The 17,175-nt window shown below is 32.7% G+C and overlaps 1 protein-coding gene across 4 annotated transcripts in view; it reads left to right on the top strand.

Annotated features, from left to right (window-relative positions):
• LOC144850570 (ectopic P granules protein 5 homolog) overlaps positions 1-16,652 on the top strand; it is a 30,207-nt gene extending 13,555 nt beyond the window's left edge. For 3 of the 4 annotated variants that reach the window (XM_078707870.1, XM_078707886.1, XM_078707897.1), the window contains 27 exons: positions 406-552; positions 1,060-1,180; positions 1,485-1,682; positions 2,050-2,280; positions 2,611-2,777; positions 3,360-3,590; positions 3,746-4,005; positions 4,949-5,120; positions 5,355-5,445; positions 5,798-5,875; positions 6,247-6,389; positions 6,709-6,874; positions 7,225-7,419; positions 8,029-8,242; positions 8,736-8,884; positions 9,365-9,563; positions 10,157-10,235; positions 10,357-10,469; positions 10,609-10,784; positions 11,109-11,294; positions 11,781-11,938; positions 12,302-12,328; positions 13,332-13,525; positions 13,963-14,208; positions 14,670-14,892; positions 15,327-15,533; positions 15,805-16,652. In XM_078707870.1, coding sequence (XP_078563996.1) covers positions 406-552; positions 1,060-1,180; positions 1,485-1,682; positions 2,050-2,280; positions 2,611-2,777; positions 3,360-3,590; positions 3,746-4,005; positions 4,949-5,120; positions 5,355-5,445; positions 5,798-5,875; positions 6,247-6,389; positions 6,709-6,874; positions 7,225-7,419; positions 8,029-8,242; positions 8,736-8,884; positions 9,365-9,563; positions 10,157-10,235; positions 10,357-10,469; positions 10,609-10,784; positions 11,109-11,294; positions 11,781-11,938; positions 12,302-12,328; positions 13,332-13,525; positions 13,963-14,208; positions 14,670-14,892; positions 15,327-15,533; positions 15,805-16,168 — 4,735 coding nt within the window. In that variant the 3' untranslated portion in view covers positions 16,169-16,652. The remainder of the gene's footprint in view (positions 1-405; positions 553-1,059; positions 1,181-1,484; positions 1,683-2,049; positions 2,281-2,610; positions 2,778-3,359; positions 3,591-3,745; positions 4,006-4,948; positions 5,121-5,354; positions 5,446-5,797; positions 5,876-6,246; positions 6,390-6,708; positions 6,875-7,224; positions 7,420-8,028; positions 8,243-8,735; positions 8,885-9,364; positions 9,564-10,156; positions 10,236-10,356; positions 10,470-10,608; positions 10,785-11,108; positions 11,295-11,780; positions 11,939-12,301; positions 12,329-13,331; positions 13,526-13,962; positions 14,209-14,669; positions 14,893-15,326; positions 15,534-15,804) is intronic. The other variant, XM_078707878.1, reaches the window with a different exon arrangement.
• Positions 16,653-17,175: the final 523 nt, after the last annotated feature.

The raw sequence follows: 17,175 nt of genomic DNA on the forward strand, positions 1-17,175 counted from the left end.
TACGGTAGTTGGATATGTTGTTTTGGATGTGAATATTTATTGTTTAATAATGTTTTCAAATGATAGTTTTGGGATGATACATTTGTCGTTAAATTGAATTGCTTGCTGGTTTTGTTTGTTTATATATTTATACAAATTGCTAAGGATAGATAACCAAAAGCGAATTCATTCACTATCCTTCTTAAACGTGGCAATTTCGCTTATACATGACAAACATATACACAAGATGCTCTACATAAACAAAGTCTTATTACCAGACTTTGGGAGTGGAGATGTAATTTGCCATTAGATAAAATTCTGACATGGGAGGACTTGATCCCAGGACCCTTGGATTGGTAGCCAAGCGTCATAACCATCATCCATCAAATCTGTGTCCATGCATCTTACATATTATTATTTCTTTAGTGTTGAGGAGTTCATAACGCATGGTCTTAAATACATGCAAGTGTTAATAGATGCCAGTGATCAGAAGATGTGTATCCCACTGCTAGAAATGGTGGTGAAGACATTCCTGAAGGAGAACAAGCAGAGGTTCTTAGTCACTAATGATAAGTAAGAATTTCACCTAACTTGTTCTTGTTTGTAGCATATTAAGGCTTGGTTCCCACTAGCGATGTAACGTGACACAACCTACGCACATAAGAAAATGCCTTCCAACAATTGTGTTCGCCCCCGCCTGTGTGAAATCATCCTGCGATGTTTGCAGCACTGTTGCTTCGTCGGTTCCCGCTTGTGATTACGCAATACAGCACCTTGCATCGACACATCGCTGTGTTGCGTTCTAGTGGAAACCACGCTTTAATCAATTTATATGAGTTTGATTGCCTATATTGAGATTTTCTTCCATTGCCATTTTTTTGTGTTATGATGAGACGTATCAGTAGCTTAACATCCTTCAGCTAAATTGTCACTGTTGCAATGGATGTTAACCAATTATATACTTATGACTTAATTTCATATTGCATTGGTTACTCTCTCTCTGTATAATTATTCATATCTAATATAAATGCATTGCCCTTTGCAATTTTCCTAGTAACATTTTGTGTGTTTTGTTGTCAGGTTTCTTCAAATCATTCAGTCCATCTTGCACGCAGATGCCAACAATGCTAGAATCACTCAGAGGTTCTTTCACACTTCGTTTCCAGGAGAAACTACCAAATGTTTTTCCAGTATGATCATTGTAAGAGCTTGTTCAATTTATTTGTTAAGCTCTGTCTACACCATCAAATTTGATGTGACAAAATAATGTGATGTGCCCATATATGGACATGATGATGTCATATCACTACCATATTTGGGCATTTTTTAATGAGGATTCAGATGAATATTAGTAAAAATAATAATTATAATAATAATATTTGTTCTTATATAGCCCTTTGCTTCTAAGCCCTTCACATTATTACCCCAGTAATTTTTTTTATCAAACGCCACATGCTGTCACAAAAAAAGTATTGAATAATAATACTGAATTAATTTCTTTGAAGAAACTTCTTCAAGATTTCCATACGTCGGAGCAGCAAGCGGATGTGATAGTTGCTTTCTGGTTGAATGTGTTGACACATAACAAGGATTGGCACGAGGACTTGGACACGCAGTATGTGATGAATGCTCTGCTTCAAGTTGCTTTCAGGATTAAAGACGGCATCAAGGTGGCAGTGGATCTCATCTTTGCCCTTTACAAGGTTTGCCTACCTAGTCACTATGTATTAGGTCTCCTATTGGGGTCCAGAACATGGAAAAATAAATTGCTCTTTACAGGTTTTGATTACCTTTATACCTGAATGAATTTGCCTTTGAGTTATGTAGGCTATACATTGTTTAAAATGTGTACATCAAGTTACACTGAAGCCCAAGTCTTACAATGCTGTAATTGAGTTAGTGGGAAAAATGGCTGTGTGGTCATGTTACAATAAGTTGTCAATACAACATAGACTATGTGATAACTTAACCACATAAAACTCCTAGAAAATAGGAAGCTTTTGCCATTTTCCCCCTGACTAAAGGAAATAATACATAAAAATAATACTGTTTTGTTTTTATAATTTCTAGTCATCCTTGATTAATTCCAAGAGTCAGGGTTTATTTTCATCGGTGTTAAGTTACGTGACAACCAGCGTCCCTCAACCAACATTCCTGTACGCTCAGAGCAGTCAGTACGTGTGGCTAACTTACGCAATCTTGTTGGCAGAACGTAGATACTTGGAAGATCTGCAACTGCATCAGTTTGTTTATAAAGAGCTTAATGACAATCCTAAATCAAACCCAGAGGCTGCTCTCAAGGTATTAATTTTGTTGGATTCAACATGTTTTTAGTCAATTTACAGAATTCAACTCTCTTCTCCTAATTCCTCGTCTACCATAACTATACAATTATTTAAACACTTATCAACTACTACTAAAGCTCTGTCTACACTATCAAACTAGTTTGACAAAAAAAATGTGATGTGCCCAATGGTATCATCATGTCCATATTATGAGCACATCACATTATTTTGTCACATAAAGCTTGATAGTGTAGACAGAGCTTAATCCTACTGTTTAAATAATATTTATTTGATTTGATATAATTTTGAATTATTAATCATTTTGTTAAATTTAAAATATTTACAGAAAGGGGCTAATAAGTTGAAGGTAGGCTTCTCCCCAGCCATTCAGCGGTTACCAATTTACAGATGGGCTTCACAGGTACTTGACATGGAGATGAACCACCCATTACTACCAATCATGTGGCAACGATTCTTTGGCCTGTACCTAATGAGGCTAGAAGCACAGCCTGGGTAAGTATGGATACACAGGATTGGATTGACTTTCATTAGAAACAAGAAGTTAGGAATTGTGTGGTTTCAGTTACTGGACACAATTTATACCTTAGTTGTCAGAACTTCCATTCAACTTCAATTTATATAACGGAACTTATTCTACAAATATTTTGTTACTGTGGATAATGGTTTGTGATAGCAAGATCGTAAGATCTCTTCAGATTATTTGGTTACACACTTTTTATTTGTATTCATTGTATAATTGTATGTAGATCAAAATGTAAACCAAATTTCATGTTTACCTTGTTGGTAAAATGACAACAAATATTATCGTATCATGGAACTTTTCCTTTATTCTTCATGCTGTGAAATTCAAATTTAAATTACTTAATAATTAATTTTATCTATAAATTAATATATTAATATAATATATATACAATTAATTTAATATTTAATAATATATATTAATATTTTCGTTTCGTTTATTTTCCACTCTTCAATAAAACAATTTTTGTTACATGTATACAGTGTATATAATATTGGTGGATGGAGGTCACAGTTAGTTGTGCAATTAATAATTACATTTCAATTTGTGTATAGGCTTCCAGCCCGTGGTAGCATTGGGCAGCAATTTTTTGCTAGTCTCATGAATGTGTCATTGCTTAAACGATTAAAGAAACATCTAACAGCCACCGCAGACTACCACCATAATCTCAGTAATCGCATAAGTATGTCAAATCGTAACGGAAGTGACGAAGATGGGAGTGGAACACCGCCAGAGCTGACGGAAGAGTACAAGTCAGAAGCACAGTTTCATAAAAAACTTGTCACGTAAGTTAGAATTAAGTAATTTTACTTTCTATGGACCAGATATTCCTAAATAAAAGATTGAATGAATGAATGAATAAAATATATACAGAAAAATATTGCTGTAGGTAACTCCCGTAACACAGATTAATTGACTGATTTCTGTCTTTCTTTTACAGCCTTTACCAGACCTTTGCTTTATGGATAGAAGAACCATTATTACATGACCCACAGATGTATCTACCATCTCTACCAGAACAATACAATGCTGATCATTTAAGACTTTTATTCACAAACCATCAGCAACCCTGGTTAGAGTATGTAGATACAGGTAGAATTGACTTTGAAATCCTTGAGCAGGTCAAGTTCTGGCTGAAGCTGTCCAGTTCTGACGTGCCTGAGATTGGCAATGGGTCAATCAACAACCACAATGAAACGGGTTAGTTTTTGTTCTATTTCAAAAGGTATTAATTTAAAATTTGAAAATGTGTCAATAGACAAAATGTCAGTGTTTAGTCTGTAGCATTATTTCTGTATTTAAAGATGTATTGTCCCTTGAAACACAAAAAAATGAAGGTCAGAATATTCTAAATTTAAATTGGCCATATCAAAGTAATATTAAAGTTATTCACTTTAAGTCGAAAATTCGAGCCAAAAACAACAATTTTACGTAATTAACAGCTAAATTAATTTGATTACATCTCGTCTGGAAAATCGTCGCGAGCGAAAGTAAACAAAGATTTCAAACCATGATTATACATTATGCATGATGCTAATTAGGATTGTTTACAACTCGTCACGGTTGAGAAGGTGTTTTCACACAGATCGCGAGGAAGTTTTATGATTATGCATACAGAGTATTCAAATAAGCGCGTTGCATTATGAGATATGTTTTGATCGAAAACTCTGACTGGAAGTCAAAGTTATTTTTTGAACCAAAAAATGTCTGTATTTCAGTTAAATGATTTTTTTTTCGACTAATTTTTGGTGAAAGTTAATAACTATTATGATACTTCAAAATGACCCACTTTTTTTCGAAATCTTTTATTTTTAATTTTTTTGTAATTTGACAAAGGGACAATACATCTTTAAGATAAAATCATACAAAATATATTGCTCTGAACAATATGAAACTTGCATGCATGAATTCCAATTCAATGTCATAAAAACAAAGAAGAATGCACTTACTGTATGCTGGAGAAACTTAAATAAGCCCAAAAAAATGATATGAGTCAAAACCTATATATAAATATTTTAAGAGTAGACAACAAGAAAAATAATAAATAAATACATAATGAAAAAACAAAAAACAACAGAATAAAAAAAAAAAAAAATAATAGAAAAACAAAATAATTTAAAAATTTAATTTTGTCTACCTTCAGCTACCAATAGAATCTTGAACCACCTTGAAAGTTACGACAAATCTCAGGGCCCACCAGAAGTGATGAAAACAGAAGCGCCAGTACCAGAAGTAAAACGTGAAATGTTAACGTCAGAAAATGAACTCATAGCGAGTTTACATCAACATTTTGTATTATTAGTAGAATATGCAAGGTAAGAAAATCAAGATAATTGGGTTTTAATTCTAAAGTACAGTAATACACTTTTTAGGACACCCTTATTAAGAGGACACGTTCCCATTAAAGGAACAAGAGCTAATATATACTAATATATAAAGTTATCCCCTTAGTAGGTGTTCTACTCTGTATTTCAGTACAATTACATTCTGTTGAAACATTGTTTTAGTATGTTTAAGTGTGTATTCAGAATTTTAATATATTTTTTCAGCTGCTTTACCAAAAGAGAAACTATTCATGTTAGTTTAGATTGTACTTATGCAGAGCTGTCTCCAAAACTACAATACAATGAAACTACTGAGGTTAGTAAAATGGGGGAAAAAAATATATCATCGTCATTATACTTTAAGCTCTGTCTATACTATCAAACTTTATGTGACAAAAAAATGTGATGTGCCCATTTATGGCATGATGATGTCATATTACTACCATATGTGGGCATATAACTACCATATTTTGGCACATCACACTTAAACTAGTTTGATAGTGTAGACAGAGTTTTAGTCTGTTACACTATTAGTACAGGCTTGACTTTCTGACACACTTTTTTGTCCATTTTTTACTTTTAATATCTCGCTGAAAACTTCCCTTATTGTCCTCTCTAAATATTACAGATATCTAATGTATGTAGTTTTATATTTGTTTTTTTTTTAGAAACGATTACGCATTCCATGTTCTAGTACTTTTAATCCTGCACATCGTTGTGATGGCCCAGCAGTCATCACTGTCACAGTAAGTTTACATTTATATCGTTTCAATTTCATTTAAAATAAACATATATTTTTTCCTTTAACATCATATAAAATAGAAAACAAGTAACAAATTAAGAGTACATTTTAAAATGGCTGTGAATATAGGGAGGAACCTGTAGTTGGGCCAGCCTAAATGAACGACAGAGAAATATATTTAATAAATTTAAAACTTTTAAAAAGTCTAAAGTTGTTAAAAAAAATTTGGATAGCATTATGGTATATAGATCATATCACATTAAACCAAGTACAATATTTAAATAAGGCAGATTTAAATAGCATGTCCACTCACTCAAAGTACACCAGATAAATTTAGAGTTCTTGTTACATAATACATCTATTTAATAATCACAGTACCAAGAGAAAAAAGTAAACAACAATGTATTCAGCAAGTTGGAAGAAAACCGAAATGAATTCCAGCGTTTATTAGAAGAATCGCAGACACCGCCGGCGGATGACATTGTAACAGCAGCGGTACACGTTGAAAATACAATCACGTATGTAACTGTTTCAATGCTTGGTTCCCAGAGAGACGCAACACAAGGACATAACACAAGCAAGTTGATCAATCACAATCGATTGTTTGAATATTTAATCGCTTGTTATTGGTCAAATCACTTACGTTGCGTTGCATCTCTAGTGGGAACCAAGCGTTAGTAACCAGGCAATTTCCTGTATTCAATACTTTCTAATTTGTTTTTGACACTTTTGAGAAATTTTAAATTAATTTAACAAACAATTATATAACAAATAAAAAAAAAATTGTTTTGGCTGCTGTAACATGGCCCTAGTAATTTAATCATTTTTACTTTTTAGTGATTTGATCAACTTTAACCGTACAGCACAAGATGAGGATTATGAGAAAAGCAAGAAGACAGGCATTGATTTGTTCTACTATTTTGCTAATCGTACGACTGAAGATGTCCGCCATTACCCTCCTACACGACAGTTCTTCTCATCTTGTATAGAAATATTGGGACAGGTCAGCCAATTATTTCCTATTGTAATTCTCCTGAATTAATATGAAATATTAATTTATATATAATTCAATTTATAGAGGACCCCTGCATATTAGTAACTTACTGGGCTAAACTGGAAAGCTTACCTCCTGAACGATGGTTGAAATAAAAAAAGAAAATAATATATTTAAAATGTTTTATTATGAAAAGAATGTATTCTATTGCCTAGATGTGTAATATGAAATGGGAATTATAAAAGAAAATATTTGTCCAGTAAAGACTATATATAAAACACAAAAACATTACTAGTGTAATACTCTTCATCTAACATGTTTAGTTTAACCTATTAACAATATAATCTTGTTTCTTTTAGGAATTTATACGCAACACCCCAGACCAAGCCGTGCCTCTGTTGGACCTCATCATCAGTAACCTAGCCCTTGCTAACCTTCTATCCCCTAACTTTAGGCCTAGCGCTTGTGCTGAGGAGTTTGTATCTATGTATTCTAAGGTTGTTAGTGTAACAATCAATGGTAGTCAGGACCTTGCAGTTATGCTGCTAACAAAGGTATAGTAAAAAAACTTCTTGCATAGTAATTCTTACCTTAGTAAAGTAAAGAAGCCTGAGTAAAACTTGTAAGGTGCCTCCTCTCTCATAAACATTTTTTTATAATGTAGAAATATAAATTGAATTTATTGTATCATAAATGTGTATTAAAAGATGTTTACTGTATAATTTCAATGCACAATGACTGAAAAAAACAGATCAATGTTACAGGGAAACATTTTAAAGATCAGGAAAATAAAAAAAGTACATACAGTATGTATCAAGTTAATTACATGGGTATACTATAAGCATTACATACCAAAATGATCATCAATTTTTAACAATATTATAGAGAATACATATTGTATATACAGTAAACTCTCCCAATACTGGACTCGTTAAAAACCGGAAACTCTCACAAAAACAGACTTTTCTTGAGGACCAAAAGGTCCCAAATTTTTACCATTAAAAACACATTCTGAATACCAGACTTTCCGTAAAACCAGACATATTAAGCTAGTCCAAAGGTGTCCGGTATTGGGGGAGTTGACTGTACAAATACATCTTTAAGAGGCAATGTTAGAAATGGTATGCATAAAAAATAATAAAATTGTTTGTTGTTTCTTTTAGTTTGACATTAATTTATGGTTAAAGAAATGTTCTCCTGACCGCAACAAGTGTCACCATCTCATTGAGATCATCGGTGAAGCTTTGAGTCTGTGTAAACAAGAGATTGACTCCAAACTACTGACTCAGTTTGAGATGTATCGCTCACATCTTCAAGTCCTGTTAACGCATCAATTTCCAGAAAATTTCAACAGTGTTTTACAATTACTTCTTAAAGGTAATTTTTATATGGTCTGACTGGCAAAATTACTATGCTATGTACAGTATATAAAACAAATATTTACTAGAGTTTCATGGTTCAAGTTTACAAAAAAACTTCTTGCTAAATACAGGTATACTATGTCTCAGCATAAAAGTGTTCTCTAGAACACTATATATTTGCCCCTAAAACCAATAACTGACCATGCCCAGTCAATGATTGACCATGCCCAGTCAATGATTGACCATCTCCAGTCAATGATTGACCATGCCCAGTCAATGATTGACCATGCCCAGTCAGTGGTTGACCATGACCAGTCAATGATTGTATACTGTTGTATGTTAAACTTACTATTATGGTATGGTATGGTACTATTAGTATGGTTTTAATCTGATGTCAGCAAAGTATCCAATTTCTAATTGCCACCATGTGACCACTGCCACACTAGCACAAAAAGTACTCACCGATAATAAAAAATAAAGTAAATATTAAAATAAATCTGTTTTTGTAGGTAGCCAAGCAGAAACGTTGCATCCTAATATTTGGTATGACTTTTTAAACACCATTGGATGCCCTGTGAGTCACCTTGATGAATCCCTTAGCAACGTCGACTTTACTCAGGTTGTCATGCAAACATCATCCTCCCTGACATTAGTTCATGTAAGTACACTATTGCTACTATTTTATATTCATTTATTAGGCTATATGCATTATCATGCAATATAACCTTATTGATTTTGTCAGAATCTTTATTTATTCTTTCGTTGTTTATGACATATACGCGGAGGGATCTTTGATCGGGTTGTTTTATTCAAGTATATAATGGCTCGTTGTGGAGTTATACCGGCTATTGTATTTGGGCTACCAAGATCCTATCTTTCATATTATAAATAATTAACAACATATAATTCGTCATAGTGAATGTGCTCAAATATGAACATGATGATGTCATATCAGTACCATATTTGGGCACATCAAACTTTTGTGAACATGCATTTGTTACAACATTCTGTCTCTGTATTGTATGCCATTGTTGATAATAATGTGCACCTGTATGTTGATAATGTACACCCAGTGTATGTTGATTATAATGTGTACCTGTTGAAAGCAATCCCATTATTATCTTAATTTCTATATTAGGTACAAGAAACAATAGCATGGTTGAGTACATTTTTCAGCAAGTTAAGGAACACTAACCCAGACCTAGCTAAGTTTGGACTCTACTCACAGTGGAAAGTGTACATCCAACCGTTGGCCAACCTATTCAGATTTCTTATCACAGTGTACATTGTGCATGAATCCGCTAGAATAGTTGAACTTCAACAAAATATTGAACAAGGTAAAAGTGTTGTAAAAATTTAACTATAAAAGTGTACTTTTTTTAAAGATTTATTGCCCCCCCCCCCCCCCAAAACATGAAAAATTAAAATTAATTAAATCTGACTTTGAATAGTTTATTTTGTAGTTAATCACTTCCGTAGTGAAAAAAAAATGAAAACAAATTATTATTATTTCACTTATACCATAATAAATGGTTAAATCCAACCAAAATCCATTGGCTGGCAGCTAATTTGACAATTTTTTGCTTTAAATTACAGTTTTTCAGGTAAATCATTTTTGTTTAGATCCATTTTTTGGTCAAAGTGGATAACTATTATGTGACATTAAAATGGCATATTAAAAAAAAAAATTTAGGACGACAATATATCAAAGTTTTACTTTTTTTAAATATTAATAAATTATATAATACTAATAGTATGAATAAATGTGAAAATAATAAAACAACGTAAACTAATTTGAATCATATTTGATGTCCCAAATAACAAATTTATCATCATGATTTCATGCTAGTTAGACGTGCTAGATTTCACTGATTGCTATAATTGTTTGTTCACACAGATAGATAATAACCATTTTGGTTTTTCCTTCCAGGAATACAAAGTCTGTGGATGGTAATATGTGGATTTTTTGCTCCATGGATCGACACGGTTCCAGTACCGTCTCCATCTGAGTAAGGATTATTTATGATTACATTGTGATATAAAGATGTCATGTCACAGATCCATTTATGCCTCATTTATTTATCATTATTTAAAGTAATTATTATTATTTAAAGTTTTTATTTATTTCAGCCCATCAAAAACCATTTTTCTGCCAGCGTGGGTTGAGGTAGACTGGCCTTTAGGGGCTATTCTAGTGGCTATATTTGCAGAGGCGGTTAGGAGTTTGACAATACAGTTTCAACGTAAGTTATTGTTAAAAGATAAAAGAGAAATTATGCAGTGGAATTATGCTAATAATCATAAATATGATTATTAACAGGTTATTATCATTGGTATATGTTTCTTTTTAACATGTTAAATATCTAACTTTATTCCTTCTAGCATACCTTGCAGCCTCTGGAAAAGATGCAATGTCTCTTTTGTTGTTTTATTACGCAAACTCGCTAGCAAAGAAGGATGTCACAGAGGACGCTCTTCAAATTTACAACCGACGATTTGAGGCGTTACCATGGCATCAATATCATCCAGATATTCATTGTATGGACCTAATGTTAAAGGTAACTTCAAAATTTAAAGAATATTAATTTTCATTTAAAATAAATAAATAAAATATTTTGACTTAATTTAAAAGTCTGATTAAAAAGTGATTAAATTATTGGATTTTTTTTAGCACTTGTATGTATGATAATGTACACCTGTATGTTGATTCTGTACACCTGTATGTTGATTCTGTACACCTGTATGTTGATTCTGTATGTTGATTATAATGTTCACCTGTATGTTGATTATAATGTGCACCTGTATGTTGATGATAATGTACACCTGTATGTTGATTATAATCTGCACCCGTATCTAATATCTGCTTCCTTTCATCCATTTAGATGTACGAGTCAAATCCACCTGGTTGTTTTGTGTTTCTTAGCAACATCCTACCAATGATGAATTGGCCAGCAATACTTCAGTACTATACCCAAACAGAACATCCGACCACTGTCACTCGATTCTCTTCAAACTTTTTATCCATACTGATTATGTTAGCGTCAAATAAAAATATCATGACAAAACCGGTACGTGTCAAAGCTTATGTTAACAATGTTGATGATAATTTTAGAATATATTTAAAATATGAGTGGAAGATGTTTAGTCTCAACTGATGCATTTTCTTTCTATTATGAAAACCAACAGACTTTGAGTGGCAATCTAAATCTGTAGTGGAGCTGTAGCTTGGTGGTTAACATGCTTGCCTTCCAATCCCAAGGTCCAGAGTTCAATCCTGACCTAGTGCCAGGGTTCAATTCTGACCTAATGCCAGGGTTGTAACTCACGACTCTTTCAACTCCACTCCCTAAGCTTCAAATAGGACTTAGTTTATAAGCATGATAAATTATTAAATAGTTTATCCATCATGTAATTGGCCAGTTTGTGCTCGATGTTGGATGCATAAGAAAAAAAAAAGTTAAAGAAATGCATTGAAACTAAAAATGGTTTTGTGTGGAAGATGTTTTGCTGATTCATTTTTTCCCATTCTAACATGATTCAAAATATATTTTCAGCTCAGTAAAGTACCAGCCTTCATTGCAAGTTGTCAATCGTTGGACTGGCGTTGGTTGGACGCACAATCCTTTGAAGCGGCCACTCAGTGGCAGATAGAAAACTCGGACCCTCGTGACATTCTGTGCGCCAGGGGATACGTCAACAACAACATTACAGAGTAAGTTACTCAAAGTCTTTATTCAATAAACTTTAACAATTAAGAAGACTTATATAACCAGTAGATTCTATATTTTTATTACCGTTACCGCTTGTCTCTGTAAATTGGCCTTTATAACCAATAGCCTATACATTTGCTTAATTCTCAAACCTAATATCTGAAATTAGTCTAGGAAGCCAAAAGGTATAATGCCTTTATTGTGCAACTCAAGCAAGCCCTTATCCTCGGTCATAAAATAATCTTCTGCAAATTCACCCAAAACCTCATTTTGAATAGCCAAACAAAAGAAAACTTTTAGTAAATTAAACTACTTCTTCTAATTCTATATAAATTTCTTTCATTAATTTGTTGCATCATCATCAGGAATTCACGTGTTCAGTATGGTTTGAGGTAGGCTGTTTGTGCAACCTTGTCCGTCGCTGCCGTCCTTCGTTTTAACAATCGCTTTCTAATAAATGTTTTCGCAATCTTAAACTTCTTTATAGTGTTTATTTTACTTTATCTGCTTCGTATATAATGCTAATTTTTTTTTTCTGCATGTAGGTTTTAATAACATAAAGTATTGTTTTTATTTTGATATAAATTGTATATATTGTTTGTCACTAGCTATTACCTGCTACTGTACCTGCTTAAAAAGTCATTCTTACCTCACAGTTGGTTAATATTTTAAAAATTCAATGCACTTTACTGTAAACCTACTATAAAGCTCTGTCTACACTATCAAATTTTAGGTGACAAAAAAATGCGATGTGCCCATATATGGACATGTCATATCACTACCATATTTGGGCATATCACTACCATGTTTGGGCACATCACACTTTTTTTGTCAAACTAGTTTGATAGTGTAGACAGAGCTTTATACTCTGCTAACTCATTCATAACACACTACTACTACATTTTTGTTAACTATATGTAATATAGCTGATCTGTCTTTTGTGAAAAATATAGTGTGTTCTGTCTTAATGTCTGTCTACACTATCAAACTAGTTTGACAAAAAAAGTGTGATGTACCCAAATATGGTAGTGATATACGAATACGAATACGAATAGAACTTTATTGCAATCAAACGAAAGATTGAAGTTTAACAAAAGCGTTTCACTCAGAAAAATAAAATGCAATATACAAATACAAAAGACATTCAGAAATGTAGAACATACAATCAAAAAATTAAAACAAAATTACAATTAAAAATCACTTATTATAAAAACAATAAATATAAAATTCAAATTGCCGAAATATGGTAGTGATATGCCGAAATATGGGAATGATATGACATCATCATGTCCATATATGGGCACATAAAGTTTGATAGTGTAGACAGAGCTTTGGATTAACAATTTAATTGAAAATTTTGTTACAATACATATATTAATTTATTTCTTTATACAGCTTACTACGTGCAATTGCTGGTTTCAATTCTGAGTCAGCAGACTGGCCGGAGGGGTCATTAAAACGCCACTCCTATGTGAACCTTTTGATTAGTCTGCTGTGTAAGGTGTCACACATGAAAGATGTGAACCAGGATATGTTTGAGAGCATCATCCACAATCTTCTCAATGATATTGAGATTGTTGGCACTGCAGGTGGGTTTTAAATACTAGGTTTTTTTTTCGTGATTTAATAAGTAATATAGCATACATACTTCAGATGGGATGTAAAGCCGTTGATCCTATGTACGTTAAAAAAAACGTGGTACACTATTCAAATAGAGTAGATCATCTTCCGGTGTGTTGACTGCCGTGGGTTTGTGGACGGCCTAATCCAAATTTCCTAAGTTTTCAGTTACGCTTGAGGACCAGAATAAATATATCTAATATTTAACATTGACTAATCCGGGTGTCAATTTTATTTGCATTATTGTCAAATATATTATCATACCTAACTTATTGCAGTGACCATACCACATGAGTGACAAAAAAAAACAAATTGAAAAATATGGTTTTCACATTTAGAATAGAAATGAAGCATACTTCCCAGCCATCAACTTAAATTGTTTTAATTTTTATTTTCTCATTTCAAGGTGGACTGACCATGGACCAGAATGTTGAATTAGTATCGTTGATAACCACAGTACTAAGTCTCCTTAATAACTGCAACCCCATCGGTGGACTCTTGACCGTGGCTCAAGAAAGTATTTTGAAGTGGATTGCAGTGACGTCCAGTAGCATGGTGTTACCGTTCATTACCGCTGCTTGTCGGGCATTAGCGTCAATCAAGGAGATGGCGCTGCTCATTGAGGTCTGCATATACACTCATTTCAAAGCAGGTAAGGTCTTTCAAGTTATTAATTGAAATATAATATTTTTCCCATAGCTTTTTGGCGTAAATGAGTCTTGATTCCATAGGTCTTCATTATAGTATTTTAAACTTTATTGTACAATGTTGAATTATATTGATATATTATTAAAGTGGAGTGGAGCTGTAGCTTGGTGGTTAACATGCTTGCCTTCCAATCCCAAGGTCCAGGGTTCAATCCTGACCTAGTACCAGGGTTCAATCCTGACCTAGTGCCAGGGTTCAATCCTGACCTAGTGCCAGGGTTCAATCCTGACCTAGTGCCTGGGTTGTAACTCACGACTCCACTCCCTAAGCCTCAAATGAGACTTAGTTTACAATAATTGATTCACGCTAAATTATAAAATAGTTTATCCATCCTGTAATTGGCAAGTTACTCGCTGTTGGATGCGTATAATAGATTAATTATAAATAAATAATATTATTTCTTAGCTGATTTGAGTGCAGAAAATAAGTTTGGCTGGGGGCCAGTTCTTGGAGTGTTGGAAGTGCCAGAACTAGCTCCTCAAGAGTTTCTTGTGGAATGTGAAATGAATAGCTGTTACCTCATCATGTATGCATATATCCTGCAAAACCTTTCAAAGTGTAAGAGCCTAGAGGAGGAGCTGGCATTACTCACAACCTTCATCAATTGGAATATGCATTGTAAACCAAGGTTACACGAAGATATTTTACATTTTAAATTTCACCTAGTTTTTATTAATAAATATAAAAAAATAATAATATTCTTTAATATTCTTTTTTATAAAAGAACAAGCCGTGTACATTATCAGGTAAACTAGATGTTGCAAGTTTAATAATGGTCTGTCCCTAAAGATCTGTCCACAACACTGGGACACTGTATGGATGAGTATAAAGGGGGTAATCACTAGCCCCTTGTTTTTTCAAAAGTGTGCACACTATTCCACAACATAAGTTGCATGGAACAATATACAAGATAGTCTTACTGTACTGCATGTATATATTAATCCAAAGGCAAATTACTGAAAAATGATATCCGTATCAGTGGCTGGATCTCAATGCAAATATAAAGTAAATAAAAATATAGTAAATAAAACTATATATCAAATATACTGTATCTCCTTACAGACGAGAAAACGAGGTGAAACTGCTGCTGTGGTGGAGCAAGATCATTGAACTGTGTCTACGTCAGGTGGAGTTTGGAGCGAAACAGGAACTTGTTGTACGCACACTCAACAACTTTATCCCCGCTATTGCCGTGCTGGGAGAGGACAAGAAATCTGGAGGAATTCTGGGTGCTATTGGTCTCGGAAAACGATCGGATTTAACAATAAAGTTAGTGAATTTACTTACAACATTTTTTTGGGCTTGGCGGGAGGGGAAGCAGGCACTTATTGGAACAACACTATCATCATCTTTATCTATTACTAAAAAAAATAAATGTTGATAATACTGTAATACATTAATAAATATTTGATAATACTTATTATATTTAAATCACATAAATAACAATATTAGTTACTTGTATTAAGCACATCAAATTTGTTTGTCACATAAAGTTTGATAGTTTAAACAGAGCTTTATATTTATTTGCATTTATTTTTAGATTTCGATTAGCAGCACGTGTTCTTGCCGCGTACGTAGCAGTTCAAATTCCTGGTGACACAGGCCTAAGATTAGAACCAAACTCACCTGGAGCCATCCTGCCCGGCACAAAGCTTTCATCACCAACTGGGCCTAAAGGTTCTAGGCCTAGTGCTCTTGCATTACAGACATTTAAAACTCTGGAAACAACAATAGACAATAAAGCTTATTTTAACATCAGAGACACCGCCCTCTTTGCGAGAAAGTTTCTTCAAGATCCTACGCACACGTTACGAGATACGAACACTTTGCTGTCACATGTTGCAGTTAACTTATATCCAAATGAACGTTGTTTAGCTGTTGTTAACCGAGCCGATGACAGTTAAAATATCGATATTAATGACACCAACACGCAGAAACTAAATTATGTACGTAGATATAAAATAAATGAAATATATTATATAAAATATCTTGTGGATATTAGCAGTTTAACCCACTTTTTTTTTATTGGTAAATTAAAAATATTTGAATTATGTTGAAATTTAAAGGTTTGCTTTTATCCTATTAATATATGAATTTATATTATTGGTAAAATTAAAATATTTGAAGTATGTTAAAATTTGATTAACTAAAATTTAAGTTTTTTAATACTCAAATTACAATTTGATGAGATTGGCAATTAATTCTTCTAATTTGTGCAATTTTATAATTTTAGTTGAGCAAATAAAATATTTAAATTAAATATGTAACTGTATTCATATTCTGTATAAACCATATAATTTTAAATCTTTAAAACTGTTATATTTTAATTTAGGTCGTGAAATTATTGGGTTATGTAATAGAATACTGATAACAGTAACTGTTTTGTATTTGGTTCATCAAAATATAATATATATTCTGCAATATATAAATTAAATATTGTTTTTATTTTATTTCAACAGAAATAGAAATCTAAGAACAGAATAAGTATATGAAAGAAAATTGTTGTGTTGCTAAATAAAAAAGGTGTTTTACTTTTTATTGAATATTACAAAATAAAGAAATTATGAAAATATTTTATTATGATTATAAATACTTAGGATTAAGCATTGATATTTACTGTGCTTGCTCTGTATTTTATTCTTATTGGTACAGGGAGTTACATGAGTACTATAGTACAGGGACATTTTCGAAAAATGGCAAAACTGCGACTTTTGTCATAATGGCCAATTTTTTATTTTTTGACATAACTGCTTTCTATGGTACTATAAGGTGATGATAAGGCAATATATGATCATATAAAGCAATTTTATCACATAATAATTGAATTTTAAAAACTTGATATTTTGGCTATTTTTCGAAAAAATCCCTGTATTATTATAGTACAGGGATTTTTCCAAAAATGGCCAATTTT

The sequence above is a fragment of the Antedon bifida genome, chromosome 1, assembly GCF_963402885.1.
Source record: "Antedon bifida chromosome 1, ecAntBifi1.1, whole genome shotgun sequence".
NCBI lineage: Eukaryota > Metazoa > Echinodermata > Crinoidea > Comatulida > Antedonidae > Antedon > Antedon bifida.